Genomic DNA, 19,748 nt, shown 5'->3' on the forward strand with positions numbered 1-19,748 from the left:
TCGTTGTAATTTGTGTTTTTAATATAAATTAGATCATGCCATCAGCTCATGCTTTATTTTTATGAAAGATGTACATGTGTCATGTACATCTTTCTAGACTCGCATGTGTAGACCCTCCATACTCTTGTTAATGGGTGTGTGATGCTCCGTGGTTGAGTGAGGGCCACAGGAGCCTTCTGCTGCTCAGCCTGTAGTTCTTTTACCTTCAGTTTTTCACTGAACAAAGCTTTTAGTGCATGCTTCCTTGTTAACGTTGTTGGATTTAGCACATGAAAATACAGGATGAACATTTTGAAAAAATTTTTAATTAAAAAAAGTATTTGTTGTTTGTCAGAAATTTAAATTTCACTGGGTGTCCTGTATTGTCTGTAGCAACTCCATTCCTTATGCACATTTGTGAGATTTGAAATAAAAAGTTTCTTCTTCAGGTCTATTATCTGATTTTTAAAATTAAGAAGTTATGTCACAAAATATTCCAAATATATAGGAAAGTATAGAGAACAATGTAGCAAATGTCTATGTATCCACCATGCAGCTCTTCCAAGTCTTGATGTTTCACCAAATTTCTGTCAGATTTCTTTTTTAATAAAAGAAAGAAAACATTATTGATGCCCATGCAACTCCCAGGCCCATGTCTCCCTCCTTTCCAGAGTCTCTACTGCTCTGAGTTTGGTGTTTTTCATTCCTAGGTATCTTTCCGTGTTTTCACACTTTATATAGGTGATATCCTACATGGGATATACGTCACACTTATATGTATTTTTCAACGTGGTTTTTTTGTTGTTGTTGTTGTTTTGTTTTTTGGGAGATTTTCACTCTTGTTGCCCAGGCTAGAGTGCGGTGGCGCAATCTCAGCTCACTGCAACCTCCGCCTTCCAGGTTCAAGTGATTCTTCTGCCTCAGCCTCCCGAGTAGCTGGGATTGTAGGCATGTGCTACCACACCCAGCTAATTTTGTATTTTTAGTAGAGACGGGGTTTCTTCATGTTGGTCAGGCTGGTCTCGAACTCCTGACCTCAGGTGATCCACCTGCCTGGGCCTCCCAAAGTTCTGGGATTACAGGTGTGAGCCACCGTGCGCAGCCAATGGGTTTTTTTTTCTTAGCATTGTTCTTGAGATATTTTTCCTTGCTGATACAGCTCTAGTTCATGTATTTTCAAGGGGTATAGAATTATATTCCATGAATATACTATAACTTAGTTATTCATTCTTCTGTTGGTGAGGATTTGGGTCATTTTCAATAATGCAATACTGTAAATAATGTTGTAAATAATATCCTTTTGTCTTTATGCTAAGGATTTCTCTAGGGAACAAGTTAGGAATAGAATTGCCGGTCATTTTCACCTTTCTAAATATAGACATGTGCCCTCTGAAGTGGCGTGCAGGTTCAGGTTTGTACTCCACTCATTTTGTTGGACATTTGCAGTTTGGTCAGTGATTTGCTGTGAATGGTCTAGCACTGCCATTTTGCTTGTGGGTGATGTCTTTTTCTTATTGCTTGGGAGGGGCTCTTTTTTTTTCCCCCCAAGACAGAGTCTCGTTCTGTTGCCTAGGCTGGAGTGCAGTGGCGCCATCTTGACTCACTGTAGCCTCCGCCTCCGGGTTCAAGTGATTGTCCTGCCTCAGCCTCCCGAGTAGCTGGGATTGCAGGCACCCACCACCATGCCCAGCTAATTTTTGCATTTTTAGTAGAGACTGGGTTTCACCGTGTTGGCCAGGCTGGTCTTGAACTCCTGACCTCAAGTGATCCACCCGCCTAGACCTCCCAAAGTACTGGGATTACAGGCGTGAGCCACCGCGCTTGGCCTGGAGGGGTTTTTTATTTCCTTATTTTGGATGTTAATCCATTGTCACTGTGCACTGCTCCCAGTCTAAGGCTTATCTTTTTACTTTGTGTCTTGTGTCTTACAAAGGATCCCTTTGGGATCCCTAGGGATACTACAAAGTATCCAAGTTTTCAATTTTAGGGTAGTAAGATTCATCAGCCTATTCTTTTATAGATGGTTTTGTACATGTCCATCTATTTCTTTAATAATTCTCTCTATTAAAACATAAATATACTCCACATTTTTTTCTAAAAGTTTGGAAGTTTTGCTTTTCACATTTCATCTTTAATCCATCAAGAATTTGTTTTTGACAAATTGAGGTAGTGCTCAACTTAGTTTTTCCTCCGTAGTGACGATCAGGTGTCTGGGTACTATTGATTGACTAGTCCCTACTTCAGCCACTGATGTGTCACTGGCAGTGCTACGGTAGACCAGGTATCCTGTAGCTGAGAGGAGCCGGCCTTCCCCTGGGTGCCGACCAGCCGCAAGGCAACCTCTAGGCTGCTGATGCTGCTCTCTGCAGGCTTGTGGAGGTCCAGGGCCGTGTCATAGCTTGGCCGTCTGGGTGCGATAGAAACGGGAGCACTTCTGGCCCAGAGCCTCCTTCCTGATGACTTGGAACAGGGAGGACGTACCTGCTCCGATGCGGCCAGATGCCCTGCCCATGTGTATCTCCCATTTCCTGTCTCGTGGGCCCCCCACGGAACTGTCTTCCCTGCCTGGCTCCCTTCGGCCATCAGGAGGTACAGAGCCAGGGCTCCTAATCCCTTCACCTCTTCAGGGGCTTTTGCTGGGAATCGGGACCTGCTTTCTGCCACCCTGCCCAGCCTCAGGAAGCCGTCCCCTCTGTGCCTGGCATGGCCAAGGCACCTGTGCCAAAGGTAGAATGAGAAAAGGGCTATCTTGTGTAGTCCTAGATGCACCAGGCTTCAGTCTTTGTGTATTTTTCCTACTGTGCATTCTTTCTATGGTTCAATGGTTCAATTTGCCATTTGGCAAATATCTGATTGTGTACTGTAAACAAGGCATGGGGCTAGGTACTCAGAAAAATATTCCATGAATAAGATAAGATCTTTACTTTAAGGACCAGAGATAATAGTAAGTAGGTAACATTTTTTTAGTGTCACCATATGCCAGGCCTTATGCTAAGTACTTCTAGAAATACTAACAGCTTTATTGAGATATAATTCATATACCACAAAGTTCACTTTTTAAGAGTGTACAATCCGTTGGTTTTTAGTATAGCCACAGAGTTGCACAACTATCACTGCTGCCTAATTTTGAACATTGTCATCACCCGGTAAAGAACCCTCCACTCATTAGCCATTCTCTCCATCAACTCTTCCTGCCCCCAGCCCCTGGCAGCACCAATCCACTTTCTGTCTCTAGGGATTTTCCATTTCTATACTTTTCATGTAAACAAAATAATGTAATATGTGGTCTTTTGTGTCTATCTTATTTTATTTAGCAAACTGTTTTCAGGGTTCCTCTAAGTTGCATTATGTATCGGTATATCATTCCTTTTATGACCGAATACTGTTTCATTGTATGGCTATGCCACATTTTTATCAGTTGATGAACGTTTGGATTAATTCCTCATTTGGTAATTAAGAAAACATGCTGTCATGAACATTCACATGCAAGTTTGTATGTAGACGCTTGTTTTCATTTCTCTTGGGTATATACCTAGGAGTAGAATTGCTGGGTCATATGCTAACTTTATGTCTAACAATTTGAGGAACTTCCAGACTGTTTTCCAAAGTGGCTGCACCCTGTTACAATCCCACCAGAAGTGCAGAGGGCTCGCATTCGTCCACATCCTTGTCAACATTTGGATTGCCTGTCCTTTTAATTGTAGCTACCATAGTGGTTCTGAAGTGGTATCTCATTGTGGTTAAGTGCTTTTTGTGCTTTCTCTCATTTAATCCTTACAAATAATCCTATGAGGTAGGTATTATTTCTATTGTCATTTTTAGGTGAGGCTCAGAGAGTAAAAGAGTGACTTTGGAAAACCCTAGTATGTAAGTGGCAGAGCTGGGACTTGAACTCGAATCTACCCAACTCCAGAAATCCAAGTTCTTGCCTGCTGGGATCATCACGGAGGCTGTAGAGTGGGGCATTATTTCAGCCAGGCCCTAAATAATGAGATCATTTCAACAAAACAGATGCGAGAGGGAGCAACACGAGCAAAGGCAGGGAGGCAGGAAATGGCGGGGCACAGTTAGGAAAGACCTGTCTGAGGAAGGAGAACTACAGTGGAAAGCAGGTACAGTATCAGGAGGCCCAGAGGGGCGCAAGGCCAACAGGGCTGGGTGGTCCGCTGTGTCCCTGTGCCCCGTGAGTGGAGAGGACCACCTGGAGACTGAGGCAGATGCATTTGTCTCAGGGAACAGGTTTGTGTTTTTCATTTCTTTTGCTAAAGAGACATTTCAGCTGAAGGTATAAGAAAATGATGCAAATAAAATCAGAACCGAAAAACAACTGAGAGTTCCTGCCCTCTTCATTGGATTAGTCAAATGCCTCTTCCTTTCACTTTATATTTGTAGAAAGCATCTTGAGCACACCACCTGTTAGGGAGTCCACGGATGGTTGGATAGGCTCCTTGCCTCTGCTGTGCCCACACTGCTCTTATTGAGTTTAAGTGGCTCACAGTTGGCCACTGTCTGGCCTGGGCCGAGTGTGTGTGTTTCCACTGCTGATGATCTAACATACCCAGAGGCCTTTGAACTTCATTCTTGTTCATCGTGTCAGCCAGATATTTCCTTTGGAATGTCTGCAGGATTTCCTGGCCCCTTTCATTGCTTTCTGTCTGCTGAATACACCTTTGAATAGTGGGTGGGCTCTCTTGAAACACCGGGGTGTAAACAGATTGATGAAATTGGTGGTTAGCTTGTCTTTTGAGAGTTTCTCTTTGGCAAGGAGCACTCAATTCTAACGTTGAAAAACCTCTGACGGTTGAAATGATTGACTGCGCAGCTCCTCTTTGGGTGGCTTAGTTGGATAGCTGATTTACAAAGTGCTTCTCAAGTTTAAATCCAGCGGATTTTTATTTTTCACCCCATCAAATTAAGTATTTACAATTATTTTCTTATAAAAGCTATATATGCTCATTACCAAAAAAGCAGAAATACAGGGGAAAAAAAGAACATTAAAAATACTCATAATCTCAACTGTGCAGTGTCAAACGGTGGTTAATGCTTTGCTTTATATTTGCCTAGATGCTTTTCTATACAGATAATTGTTTTGAAAACAAACTAAAGGATTGTACTTTATAAACCATGTTGTAACTTACTGTTTCTCCTGAACTTTCCGTGTTAGTATGTGTATGTGTACAAAGTTGTTTCAAATGGCTGTTGAGTCTTCTATTGTGAGGATGTCCTCTAATCGTTAGAAATGTATCATCTCCCACTCTTGCCTTTATAAACTGAGCCCTAATAAACATGTCAATAACGCTCATCCCATCTTACCAGGCTCCAGTTACAGAGCCTCACTTTCTGTTCCTTTAATATGACAACTTTATTTCTACCCTAGGGTCTTCACAGTAGCTGTCCCCCAGGCCCCTGGCCCCCAGATCTTTCAGGGATTAAGGGAGTCCCTTAAACCAGGGAGGCTGCTTACATTTAACCTCAGAGGTCACTTTACTGTGAGCATGCCTTACAGGCCAGCCGCAGCTAGCTAGTCCCACTGTCCAGTGGGCTGTTCAGGCCTTCCTGAACGCATGTCATCCTCTGTGACTGCTGCACAGTGGCCCAGAATGTGACCTCTGAACTCAAGCTAGAGAAAGCAATCAGAGACCTGGGCTATGTGAGACAGGGGTGGGGTTCAGGTCCCAAAGGGTTTGTAGAGCCCTGTGTCGATTCTGCAGCACTGGCAGCCACCACCCCAGGGACTCCCTGGGTGCTGCAGCTCCGCCCCCAGCCATCTGCATGTTGAGTTTTGGTGGACTCTAGCAGTGGGGAAGGCTGGAATCAGCTGGACTTGCAGCTTTGGACATTGTCACCCATTTGGGAACACACTAACAAGCTAACTAGGAGTGAGATTATGTTGCATTGCTAGTCATTCCCTGATGGCAGCAATAGCAGCAGCTTGCCTAAAAGAAATAACGAATTATCATACTATCTTCCGTGAGATAGTTCCCCAGCTCTCTTTCAAAATTAAAATTTGCTTTTACTTTAACAAAGTGATGCCTGCGTGCACAGTTTAAAAAATCAGAGGGCTCATAAGAAAATATAGCAGCCCCTGCCCTGTCTCCCCACCTTTACCTTTTTATTTCCCAGAGGCATTTACTTTCCACTTTTTAAGATATGTTTCCCTCTAGTACTTCATCTCCATATTTCTAAATAATTTTATTATATTGCTTATTTCTTGATTATTTTCTTCTCTTAGAATCTCCTCCCATTAGGCAGTATCACAATTTTTGGTGGATTAATGCTCAGTGTTCACATAGATTACAATGCAGACACTGGGTACCACTGAATCAAGTAACATATTAGGAGTGTGTGTTCTTTCTCATACAACCTTTTATTTTTTCTTGGAATTAATCAGACTTGTTTCATTCATCTGAGGAGTTGTCCAGGTGCCTATTGATTTTCACAGTACATTCTTAAAATGTCTTTTTAATTTTTAAATTGATTCCTTTTTTTTTTTTTTTTTTTTTGTCAAATAGCCTTAGGTGCATTGTTTTCATTGTTCTAAATGCTCTAAGGCAGTTGTCACATGCCCATCCCTATTTCTTTCAAACGAGAAAGTACAATTCTAAATGCTCTCTCCTCCACATCCCCTCCTCCCCAGAGGTTGCTGCCCTGACGTCTCTTCCTTTCCCCATCTGGGTCTGGGCGTGCTGCTGTCGCCTGGCTGCTGTGCTGTGTGGGTTCTGTTTCCTGGAGTTTATGGTTTCCTCTTTATTGATTTAATCGTCGGTTCTGCTGATGCATCCTCCAGTAGCTTCCTCAGAAAGGGCCCCTGGGAGATAAACTTTTTAAGTCCTTGCACATCGGCAAAGGTCTTTATTCTACCCTCACACTTAATCGATAGTGGGCTTAGGTGTGGAATTCCAGAGTTCCTTAGAATTTTGAAGACATTGTTACCTTGTCTTTTAGTTTCCAGTGTTGCAGTTGGGAAGTCTGATGCAAAATGATTCCCGTCCCTTTGTATGTGACCTGTTATTTTTCTCTGCAAGTATTTAAGGTGGTTTCTTTATCCCCAGTGTGGTGGGATTCTCTGTTCTTTCGTTTTGGGGTGGGTCTTTTTCATCCACTTTGTAGAAACACTCAGGACCTCTTTAACACAGAGGCTCCCCCTCCCCTCCGGTTTTTATTTTAAAAGTTCTTTCTGGAACTTTTTGTTAGCTGGATGTTGTCTTGACCCTTCAGCTTTCATTCCTATATTTGATCTCTTCATCTCTGTACTTTACCTTCTGGAAGATTTCCTCAGCTTTCTCTTCCAGTGTTTACAGTTTCTAATCTCTTTATATTGTCCTCAAATTGTTCCTTTTTAAAAACGTTTTCATAATACTCTGTTCTTGTTTTGTATCTGCAGTCTATTCACTCGTCCCTCTGAGGATTTAATTACAGACTGGGTTCTCTGTCCTGAGCCGGCACTGTTTACCCCTATTCTCTGTGCTACCTTCAAGCTCCCTTTTTTGAATTTTGGGCCCTTCTGTCATGTCTGAGCCTGTCCCCAGTGCCTGGTGACCCTTTGTTGTGGGTTTGGATTTAAGATGGAGGCACCAGCTCATGGGCTGGAGCCCTGTGGGTGGGGGGCCTGCTGGCTGGTGTGCTACACAGTGGGGCGACGAGCAGGGAGCTGGCTCAGGGATTGTGGGCTGGTCCACCCTGGCTCTCTCCAGAGACAAAGCCCTCAGTGTCCAGTGTTCAGGGGAGGCGGCTGGAAGCAAGAAGGAGGGTAAGCGCGGGTGGCAGGGAGGGGCCTGCCATTGCCATTCAGTGTGTACGCTTGGTTACTCAATTACCCTCGTTTCCACTCTGAAGTTGCACCTCCTCCCCCACCTCCTCCTGACCTCCAACCTCTTTCCCCACCTGCCCGGGTTGTAGAGTCCTGAGCCGTGCTGGGTTCCTTTCTGCAGAAGATACACCTGAAACTGGGGTGGGCACCTGGGAGTCTAACCACTTTGTTTATGAACCTTGTTTCAGTCCACCCGATTCAGCCCTAAACTTGCACTTGCTCCCCCGCCCCCACCCCAGTGGTATCTGGTGATTCTGGATCCTGGGGCTCTGCTCAGTATCGGCTCCCACGGGCCCCTTAGGTCACAACCCCCCGCCCACCGCACTTGCTAAATCCCTTGCCTTCCGCCTTCCGCAGTGCCAGGCCTTTGTGCTGCCTCTCCCCTCTTGCTCTTCATTGTGGAGGCTTCTGCACTGTCCATTTGATTGTTGTTTTAGAAGAATCCTGGCAGGAAGAGAGATAAACCATATGTACATTCCGCCGCTGCCTGGCCCTAGGGCCCTCCTGCTCCTCCTCAGAGACAGCACCTACTCCCGGGGAAGAAATGCTAGGAGAGAGGTTGTGAGAATATGTGAGTGTGAGTGTGCAAGAGCATGTGCGTGCGTGCACATGTGCACATGTGTATGCGAGGCCCTGTAACAGACTCTGAAGGTTCTGCAGTCAGCAGACATATCGAGTTGTCTTGGGAACAAGGCAGCAAACACACAAGAGAACCAAAAGAGTAGGTGGCCTCAGTGCTGAAATGGGTATGTGCCTCAGAGTGGTGATTTTGAAGGGGATTCACTCAGCTCAATGGATTAAATCCTGGAAATTTCATTTGAAAAACTTCCCATTACCTTACTTGGGTAGCTGACAGGGTGTGTGGCTTTTCACACTGCCCTGATTGCAGAGTTGACTCATTCATTTATTCTTTCAACAAGGTTCGATGGAGCCCATCCGTGTCAGGCATTGTGCTTGGCACAGGGGGTAAAATGGCAAGCAGAACAGGCACTGCCGTTGTCCTTGTGAAGCTTATAGTCCAGGGTAGGATAGCAGTGGGAGGGCAGATGTTCCTCGTACAAGTATATCATTTGTGTTTGGAAAGACCAGATTTGTTCCCAGAGATTGGCACAGAGCCCCAGGACAACTGAGGACTTTTTGAATCCTGATGTAGCCTGACATCACTTTCCAGACTTGGTTCGCTGTCAGAGCAGATGTCCCCTTTTTTGGTTTAGAAACATTCGCGCTGTCTTTGGAGTGCTCATGCACTAAGGCAGGCACTTTGCATGTTCATGGTCTCCTCTGCCCCTGGAAGTGATGCCCGCAGGGAAAGGCAGCGTGTCCACTTTGCAGAGGAGGACAGGACTGGTTTAAGCTATTGGGCCTCAAATTCAAGTCTGCCTCTGAATTCCATGCTGCTCGTGCTGCACGCAAAGCATTTGGTCCTCCACCCCACACCCCACCTCCCCTCAGCTTCCTAATGCTGGGACCTGAGGCTGACTGCTGAGTTTGTAAGCTTCTGCAGTGCCACCAGGTGAGTGTGGGCACCGTCAGGTAGACCCTGCCTTGAGTCAGGTGTGGAGGTTCCTCTTGGCACTGTGACTTCAGCCGCATAGATAGATCATTTATCTTGCAGATCATTAGCTCTCCTGACTTGTGATGGGAAGAATTTAGGTTATTAGGCACCTTTATGTGACTGGGTTGGGAAGACGCCTCTGGGTACATCTTGTTGCTATAGGAAAGACAGGCCAGAAATGCCCCCTTTGTTCCACCAGGGCTGCCTTCCCAGTGCTCTCGAGGAGCCAGGAACCCACATCTCACTCCTCACCCAGTACTGGTCCTGTGGGTCCCTGAACCATCCAACCCTCCGGGACCATTCCAGAGCCCTTCTCTGCCCAGCACTACCTTCCTTGGAGGTTAGGGGAGTCTCTCTCTCTGTCTCTCTCTCTGTCTTTCTCTCTCTCTCTCTCTTTCTTCCCACCTCACCTCCCTAGGCCCCTCATGATACCTTTACACACTTCCACCTCATTGTAAATGAGTTTGGGCCCAGGTCAAAGCTGGGCCTTTAGTCATCCTTTTTTAATGCTTCTCAGACAAGGATTGGAGGGCTCTAACTGCCCAAACAGTGAAGCGTGGGCTCAAACAGAGGGGCCCACGTTGCCGGCTTCTCCCATTACATTTTCATTTCTCACTCTGAAAAAGGACAGTTCTAGCAGTGTGGTGGGTAGAGAGAACCATCACTGGCAAGCCCTGGAGACCTTTCTAGCCTTGGGTTAGAATGCACAGCAGCCCTCTGTGGCACTTCCAGATATCCAAACAAGCCCTTCTAGATGCCCTTGTCTCTTGGAAGGTTAAAGACACAGCTCCCTGTCTTCCAAGACAGCTTGTGGTTCCACAGCTTTAGAGTGTCCTTCAGACAGTTTCTGTTTTTGAAAGTTTTTCAGAAATTATGCATTTATTATAGAGAGACCATGTAGGTTCCCTTATTCCCTTTGTTTAGAGCATCTTTTATTTTTACATTTTAGTGGTTCTGAAATTGGGATGCATCTTAAAATAGATGCATGTGTTTGGATATGGTGCTATGCCTTTTTTGTGTGAAGGGGTGTTCCCCAAATGACTGCATCCTAGAATTGAGGAAATACAGTAAAATTGAATTGGGAGACAAAAATCTTTCAAAACATGTCATCCATGGGAGAAAACAAGCATAGGGGGTCCTTGGTGTGGAGGAGCTGAGACCACTGCTTTAAATCTCATGTTTCCCTAGAAACTCTATGTGTGACCATTATGGGGAAAAATGCTGACAAGGCCTGACCCCCATTCCATCCTGTTTCTATCTGTGGGGGTGACATACTTGGAGCAAACAGTTCCTAAAATTATCCCCATACCATTCCTCCTTCAGCTTTCAGGTCAAATATATTTGCATCTTTATCATAAGCGCCTTTCTTTTCCTGTTGTTATATTTGCTAATTTACAATTGTTTGGTTTGAAAAACAAGGATTTTTTCTTTTGCCTCCTGGCCTTTTGGTTTTTCTGAGGCAGCCTCAGAGAACGCGGCCGTGGTGGGCTCCAGGAATGTCCTGGGGAGCCTGAGCCCACTGGGCTGGGGTCCTGGCTCCCGCCTCCGCCCTGAGCGTGTGACAGGCAAAGGCCATCCCTGTGCTGTGGGGCTTGCCATGCTCTGTGCAGAGCCTGCAGTCAGTGTGCCGAATGGGGCTGAATCAGGGCAGTTTTGTGTGAAGAATGGAGGCACTTCCAGCAGTTTGTCAGGATGGGCAGGAGCTTGTCAGGTCAAGGACTGGATCCCAAAGTCTAAAGCTCAAAAGGACAACCGAGAAGGAGTCAGAAAGTGAACTGCTCAGAGACCTCCTGCAGAGTTTATCCCAAAATGGGCGCTGCTCCTCAGTCTTCCTGGATGTCCCCCTTCGCGGTGCTTAAAGGAAGGTGTGCAAGGTTGATTCATACTCTTAGAGATACTCTGAGTGAGAAAACAGACCAAGTCCTGACCAGCGATTCACAGAGCAGTCTGGAAAGAAATAGGAAGAAAGCACCACCCTCTCCTAGCCTTCTCCTCCTCCTCTTCCATCTCCTTTGCACTCTCTCCTACAAAGCCTGGTCTTTCATGCGAATATCCCCCAGCCCAGCCCCAGTCTAGATCACAGGGGCTTTGATACACAGATCAAGGCTGGCTGGCGTCATTCTCAGACGCTTCCTAGTAGAGAATTTCTACAGCTGCAGGTAAGAAAATGGCTTCTTAGTGAGACTAGAAACAAGGAACCGAGTGAGTCTTCTTTTGTTTTTCTATCCTGATCCAGTTTCTCACCTTGAACCCCACTGTCAGGGCTTGGTGGACGCAGGATGGAATGAAATGTTTCTGACCTCCCTCCCTGCCCCAGCCTCCAGTAGAATCCCATTGACTGAAGCACCCAGCTGGTCCTGGGGCCCTAGAGCAGGAGGCTGTGTCACCCTCGCCGCAGGCAGCGCCCCCTCAGGTGGCTCATCACACCCACTGGACTCCTTTCTTCACCCCGCACCATCCCCCCGAGTAAGTGGTAATAGCCGCGCTTAATGTGCTGACTTACCCAATCCTTTCTTGGTCCATTACGACAAAAGTTGCTCTTTTCTCATTGAATCATTTTTGTCAGGGTGTCTTTAATCAATGGCTTCCCCAGGAACAGTATTTTTAGAAGTTGTATTTTTCACACTCTCCCTTTTCCCCTTTTGGAAAATCTCATCCCAGTGCCTAGTGAAATGAGCTAATGAGATGCCGGGAGATCCCAGGCTGGTGTTAATTGGAACAGGCCTGGAAGAAGTGGCCCACGCACACCTTCAGCTTCTTCCTGCCTTACCTGCGATCCTTTTCTCTGTCTCTCCGGTGTAGGTTGCACAGACAGCAGATGGTGTGGATGCTGACCTCTGGAAAGACGGCTTATTTAAATCCAAGGTTACCAGATACCTGTGTTTCACAAGATCATTTTCCAAAGAAAATGTAAGTCTAGTCGTAGTTTCCATTTGCTGAGTGAGCGCAAGTAATTTACATTCCTGTTTGGAATTTCCTCATTTTGTTGTTGTTGCGGTTTATTTTCATTGCCATATTAATTTATCTGTGGTTTTAGTGAACTGGGTAGAATCAGCAGCCAGCACTGTGTTTCATTTATTAACAGTATTATTAACCACGTACCCAAGTGTACCGTGAATTCCATTAAATTGTGTTCTCAAAAGGAAACCAGGAAATTTCTCTCCCAGCTCTCATTTGCCTACCTTTCCTCCAAGCAACAAATCACAGGATAGTGCAGCAGTGAGAGTTCTCCAGTGGAGCGGGATTTAATGCTGGGCAGCAAAGGCAGCATGGCTCAGGGAGGGCCCCTGTGACCCCACCCCATGCCCTTGCTTCCACAGTGACGCTTCCTCGCTCTTTGAGTCTCTATGTGACATATCACATTTCGTTATTTTTGTAGGTAAGTATCGACTCATGTAGATTTCTCTGACTATGCTTTAAAAAAAAAATACTTGCACCTGTAAATTAGGAAACTTTAAAGACACCTACTAAGGTTTTTTTTTTTAAAACATCTAATAAGATATTTTAATAGATGGCTTAGAAAAAAAGGAAATAGCTTTGGTGAGTATCTGCTCTGTACAAGGCCTGCCCTGGGCACCTCATTCTGTCCCCAGATAATCTCTACCAGTGGAAGTTCCTTTCCATTGAAGAAACCGAGATCCAAGAGGGAACGTGCTTGTTCAAGGTTACTTCTCTTCCCCAGCCCCAAACAGGGAGCAGTTGGGATTTTCATTTTCAGGGCTAACATTTTATTTTTGGCCATATGTTATTGTCTCTTTGTCATGTAAATTTTTATTTTGGGAAATATTTTTATTGATTTATTTATATAAATTATAAAAGTAATATTTATTTGCAGTTAAAAAAAAAACTGAACTCAGACAACAAACATCCTCATTCAACAGCATGAAAGGGGGAAAGCATTAGTCCTCCTCTCTGCCACCTGGCCCCGCAGGCCCAGGGTCCCATCACAGGGTCCGTGCATGTCCCCTTGGTGTTTTCTGAATATCGACCATCATGTGGCTCTCTGGCTTGCACTCTTTTCTGCCACCCATTCCTGTTGTTTGTGGTTAATTCTTTGGTAGGATAATTATTCTGAACATATACAGGACCGGGAGAAAAGTCATTGCTGTATTTTTTTCCCCCTAATTACAACAGCAATATATGCTCGTTGTGAAGTACAGAGTTTATAATGGAGTCGGGGAAAATCTTGACACAAAAGTCTGGAAATCTTTTCAATTCAGGCTTTTGAGTGTATTTTAAATACCAGGAAGGTGGCAGGGCTAAAGAGTGGACAGGGGCACTGAGATCTTATAATGAGTCCCTGCAGGTCCCCCAGCTGACTGAGCAGCCTGAGGCACCCAGGAGTGGGCTGAAGGCTGAGTAGAGGCTTCAGTTAAAAATGAGTAGAGGCCGAAGAGGCTTCAGTTAAAAATGGCCTGAGGACAGCCATGATCTCTGTGATCATTTTTTAATTTTGTTTTCCTTGCATTTTCCCCCAAAGGCTATGGGGTGTTGGTACCTAGGCTAGCAGAGTCCCTGCATCCCTTGGAGTGGGGACAGTGACAGGTCTGAATGTGACAGAGAAATCACTGGGGCTTCTTAGCATTGGGTGTCATGGGTAAGTGTATTAAAGAAAACCCATTGATTTTGTCAACATGTGTTGAACATTAAAAAGATATTTATTGGGCATGATGAAGGGGTGTAAGAAGAGGACAAGGGCAGTGTGAACAGCCTCTGCTCGCTTTTGAGGCAGTGTAGGAGATGGCTGCATGGTGCATATTGTTTTTGGAAAAAGAATGAATGGATCCAATAGTGGGATCCAAACGATCGAGCTGCAGCAGTTGGCAGGGGCCCACTTGCCAGCCCAGGAGTGGAGGAGGAATCAGAATATTTTAATCTGTTACAGCCAGTCTATGCTGGCCCTGTAGTCCAAACCAAGACTTTGCAGTGCATCATTTTTTACAACTGTAAAGGAGGGATATGGGGTCTCAAGACTGGACATATTCTTAATTAGCTGGCTTGAGACTCCCAATGTAGGAGTTTTGGGAGACTCCTTTGGAACCTAAATTCCTTTCCCCCAGTAATGCTATTAATACAGAAACCTGGCTTTGGAGTGACATTGCTTCCTGGGGAAGGATCGAGATTAATTGCACTTTTCATGCCCTGTACTTTCTGCATTACCTGTAATAATAATGTACATAGATTAGGTAGGGAGGATATTAAACAGAAGGATTTATGAACATTTGAATATTAAGTTGGTTATCTGTGGCTACCTTAAATGCAAGGTTGTCAAAAATAATTACAGTGTACTAGCAAATACTGGCTACCAGAGACAATATAAATACCCTGAGTCAGTGCATATTGGGCTTTTGGCATGAATCATTTGCTCAACAAGGATTGGGAATACGTTCTTCATATTTATGAGGAGGAAATGAAAGAGAGCACAGATGGGGGAGGGGAGAGGAACAGGCAAAATTAATGGTGTCGCAGACCCACTGTATTAAACCCAGTACAGTGGCAGCCCCGTGTGAGGAGGGACCACAGTTGGGCTATAGGGAGCTCTGACAGTGCAGCCTCCCATTTTGTATGCATGCAAGTGTTTTTTGATGCTTTGTTTTTAATGGCCACACCACTGATGTTCAGGTTTTATGATCAGGGACATTGGTAGAGTGTGTGGAGGGTGAGGTCACTAAGTGGTTTGCAGTTGACTTCTGTAAAACCCAACTTGTCAAGCAGAAGACATTTGAGAAGGATATTGATGAATGCCCATCCATCTGCGGGGCAGGAAAACATGCCTAGTTGTTAATTTCTCAATGCAGAAAGCAGTGATGACATGGAAAAGCAACTGCCATGAAAAAAAATTATGATAGATTAGACCAGGCGATTCTGAAAGCAGCTGATGTTTGCAAGTTAGGTTAACAGTTCAAACCCTTCCTACATGGTCAGAGATTTATTCCGTGTTCTGAGGGTCCCACTTACCACTTACTAGGCTGCACTGTACATTGTCTTCCCAAGGCCCAGCTACCTGGAATGTCAGAATATCAAATTGTTGGCAAATATGATAGTTCTGAGAGGAAGAAACGGTTTCCTGATGGCAGTGCCGTACAAACACTGGTCATAGATTACACTTGCTGCTTTGACCTTCCTAGTTAAATTCTAATAATTGGTTTCATTTGTGTACTTTTGGTTCATAATATTTATTAGTGTATATCAATACTTTTGATATTTTTAATCATATAGTTTAGATATGACATCTCAGCAAACCCAACTTGATATATGTGTGTGTATATATATATATGAAACGAAGTCTTCCTCTGTCGCCCAGGCTGGAGTGCAATGGCGCAATCTCAGCTCCCTGCAGCCTCCACCTCCTGGGTTCAAGCGATTCTCCTGCCTCAGCCTCCCAAGTAGCTGGGACTACAGGCGCCCACCACTACACCCAGCTAATTTTTGTGTTTTTTTAAGTAGAGACAGGGTTTCACCATGTTGCCCAGGCTGGTATCAAACTCCTGACCTCAAGTGATCCACCTGCCTCGGCCTCCCAAAGTTCTGGGATTACAGACATGAGCCACCATGCCTGGCAGATTTTTTTTTTTTTTTTTTTGAGACAGAGTCTCACTCTTATTGCCCAGGCTGAAGTACAGTGGCATGATCTTGGCTCACTGCAGCCTCCACCTCCCAGGCTCCAACAATCCTCCTACTTCCGCTTCCTGAGTAGGTGGGACTACATGCATGAGTGCCACCACACCCAGCCAATTTTTTTAATTTGTAGAGATGGGGTTTCGCCATGTTTCCCAGGCTGGTCTCAAACTCCTGAGCTCAAGCTACCCGCCCACTTTGGCCTCCCAAAGTGTTGGGATTACAGGCATGAGCAACAGCGCCCGGCCTCCAGTTCGATTTGTGACTCTGAGTGGCCCGGTTGAAAAATGTGCACCCGAAATTAATTTATTCAGCAAGTAATTACTGAGCACCTGCTGTGTGCCAAAAACCATGGTAGGCTTGTATTTATAGTAGGAACAGAGATAGTTTTGGTCTTCATGGTTCTTAAACTCTAGAAGCAAGACAGATATTAAACAAATAACCCCACAAATTGATAGGGAGGGAAAAAGAGAGTGCCAAGAGGGAACATAACACAGTTTAGATGATAAGAACTCCCTGCTTGGCTTTCAGAGACGTGACACAGTATAGGTGGAGGTGGGATCTTGGCTCCCATGTGCAGAGATGGAGGTAGCAGCCCTTCTTCTCTAAGCAAGATGGAACAACAGCCTGAGAAGTTGCTGTCCAGGGCAGAGTGATGGCTGACCAACTAGATGCTTGTCCAAGGATGCTGAACAAGTAAACGGAGAGCATGTTCACACTAGGCTTCGGGGATGAGGCACTTCTGCAAAATGGGCACGTGGAGTGCATTGCTAGTATCCTAATAGGAGAGATTTGGGATTTGAGCCCATCATTCTTTCCTTAACTGGCTCTGACTAGAGACGGGGAACCAAGCTGCAAATTACTCTGAAGATTTTAATGAAATCTCCAAAGTGGCCCCACATATTTAAGTTGTAGGGTAGATATCTTTAGAGCTTATTTCCAGCTTGAAATGTGGGCTGCAAGTGCCGGCGTGTTTGCAAAGAATTCTCTCTCGCAATTACAGAATGGTGTACTGTCTTAGAAAGATATTTGTACACCAGTTACCGAAACTGCGTGCTGTGGTCCCCATATACTACCACTAAACAGAAACTTTAGGAGGCCCTTGTGCGTGTCATTTTAGAAGATGTGTAATATTGAGGCAGCAGGGCTTTCACTCTGTATTAGTGTATGATTCTTGGGATTTTGCAGAATGTATCTAGCAACTGAAATGTGTGTCAGTATGCAGACTGGTGATCACTTAGGAGTGTGATTGGTTCCCTGTTAGGTTTAGATGCAGCTCTTTCCTACGAGTGCCTCAGGAATTTGCTCTTCCTAAAACCTCCTGGCCTTGAGATCTGATGCTCAGGGCTGAATGGCAGCCTGGTCCCAGGACCTGTGTGCACAGCTGCCCTCTGCTGGGTTATATCTAAAGCATCTCCTGGGTTGCTCCTGCCTCACCAAGGAGTGTCTGAGTTGAGTGGCTTTGAGGTTCTGCAGATGAAACTCCTTCCCGGGGGCCACACAAGTCCCTGCATAACCACTGGGGAACATTAAGTGTCACCTACCCTAATTAACCTGCTGTCATAAAGCTGCACGAGTCATTGTGTTAAATATGCATCTGGAAGCCAAAATGGCAAACCCACCACAGGCATGTTCAGATTAATAGTCTGTATCTCTTTTCTTTCTTCCCAAGAGTCATCTGGGGAACGTGTTAGTAGATATGAAGCTCATTGACATCAAGGACACACTGCCTGTAGGCTTCATCCCAATTCAGGAGACGGTGGACACACGTGAGTCATCCTTTAGTAGCACTCATCACAATGAGCGTTTTGTTCCTCCAGGTATATTTGTAGGTGTTTTTCTATGTGCATTTTTCTTCAGAAACATTTTTGGAGGCCTTACTGCATGCCCATGAACAAACCCTGCTGCTTTTGATGTGTGTCTGGCTGGGTTCTCCAAGGAGTTTGCAGAGTATTCTGGGTAGCGGCATGTAAATGAGCAAAACGTGCCTTTCTTTTAGAATGGTGCTCCCTGCTGAATCGGCTCACTGGGGAATGGAATGGTGAAACTATATAGTTTGTCTTTAGTCCTTCCTCTGGTGTTGCTGAAGCCAAGCTTGGCACAAGACCCAGAAGGAAGCGGAAAGAAAACAATCAAAAGACGCCCAGAGAACACAAGGACAATAATGTGCCCATTTGGGGCCCACTGAGCAAACAAGAAAAGTGAGAATCAAAAAGACTGCAAATTAAAGTTCATAGGTTCGAATTGGACTGAATATTCTGACCACTGAGCAGGTCCAAGCAGAAGTGAATCACTGAGGAATCGGCAGCGTCTTCAGGGTGCTGGAGCCCTTGGAGCTTCTTGACCCACACATGGGTTATTAAATGGTGCTGGAAAATCTCTGGTGATTCAGCTTCCTTGTTTTGGTGTAATTTAACTTACCTTGTTTCATTTTTAATCACTGGTCAGCCAACTTTATGGTATTTACAACAGTGAAGCAGTGAATACAAAACAAATACAGAGAATCCTTTCATTATGACTCAGGGTTTATTTATTAAATTCTCTGTCTCATTTTCTGTCTCATACGTTATTCTTTCATAATTAGCCCCACTTTGGTCCCACTGTTTTTTGCTGTTTTCTTGCTAGCACTTCATATGATATGAACTAGAGTTTCTGTCTCTACGCAGATCCCCCGCTGTTATTTTCATGAAACCAGCAGACCCCGTTGTATAACATATTTTTATTTTCCTGATGGTCTCTTCACGTTTCAACATTGGATTGCTTTTTGTCATTTATTATTTTATGTATTACCTGATAATCATAACAGCTGATATTTAGTATGCATTTACTGTATGCTCACCCCTGTGATAAATGCTTTACCTCCCTGATTTCATTTAATCTTCAGAAGACCCCTCTTTAGAGATGGACATTATTATACCCATTTCAGATATGAGAAAAATGAAGCACACTCACTCCTTAGGGATTAAAGAATTTAGCCAAGGTCGTGCATCTGGAAGTGGAGGAATAACTAGAATGCTCACATACGTCTTACTCCAGCCACGCTTTTAACCACAGCGGCACACTGGAAGAGCGTGTGCATAAGCACCTTTTACAGATATGTTTTATATTAATGTACAGAGTTTTTAAAAATTAAGATATAACTCACATACCATGCAATTCACGTATTTAACATGCACAGTTCAGTGGCTTTTAGTAAATACAGAGTTGTGCAACCATTATTGCACATTGTATCACCCCCAAAACCCATTTTCAGGATATCACCCCTGTACCCCTTAGCAATCACTCTCTTATTTCTCTCCAACCCTCACCTCCCCACTCCCCGCCAGCCCTAGGCAACCACTGATCTACTTTCTATATAGATTTGCCTATTCTGGACATCTCGTATAAATGGAATCATACAGCGTGTGGTCTTTTGTGACCAGCTTCTCTCACTTAGCATACTGTTTTCAAGGTTGGCCCATGTAGGATAGATCATTACTTCATTCCTTCTTATCACCAAATAATATAACATTATATGGATATGCCACATTTTGGTTATCCATTCAACTGATGGATATCTGAGTTGTTTGTACTTTTTGGCTGTTAGGAATGAGGCTGCTATGAACATTCATGTACAAGTTTTTGTTGGGCTTATGTTTTCATTTCTATTGGGTATCTACCTAGTCATGGAATTGCTGGGTCATATGGTAACTTGATATTTTTGAGGAACTACCAAATGATGTTTCAAAGGAGCTGCACTGTTTTTTATTCCCACCAGCAGTGTCCTTAGATTCCAATTCCTCCACA

The 19,748-nt window shown here is 44.6% G+C and overlaps 1 protein-coding gene across 1 annotated transcript in view; it reads left to right on the forward strand.

Annotated features, from left to right (window-relative positions):
• The window catches only part of MVB12B (multivesicular body subunit 12B), a 179,359-nt gene that overhangs the window by 42,371 nt on the left and 117,240 nt on the right, over positions 1-19,748 (forward strand). Inside the window, exons 3-4 of the mRNA XM_054501910.2 lie at positions 12,147-12,254; positions 17,635-17,731. Coding sequence (XP_054357885.1) covers positions 12,147-12,254; positions 17,635-17,731 — 205 coding nt within the window. The remainder of the gene's footprint in view (positions 1-12,146; positions 12,255-17,634; positions 17,732-19,748) is intronic.

The sequence above is a fragment of the Pongo pygmaeus genome, chromosome 13, assembly GCF_028885625.2.
Source record: "Pongo pygmaeus isolate AG05252 chromosome 13, NHGRI_mPonPyg2-v2.0_pri, whole genome shotgun sequence".
NCBI lineage: Eukaryota > Metazoa > Chordata > Mammalia > Primates > Hominidae > Pongo > Pongo pygmaeus.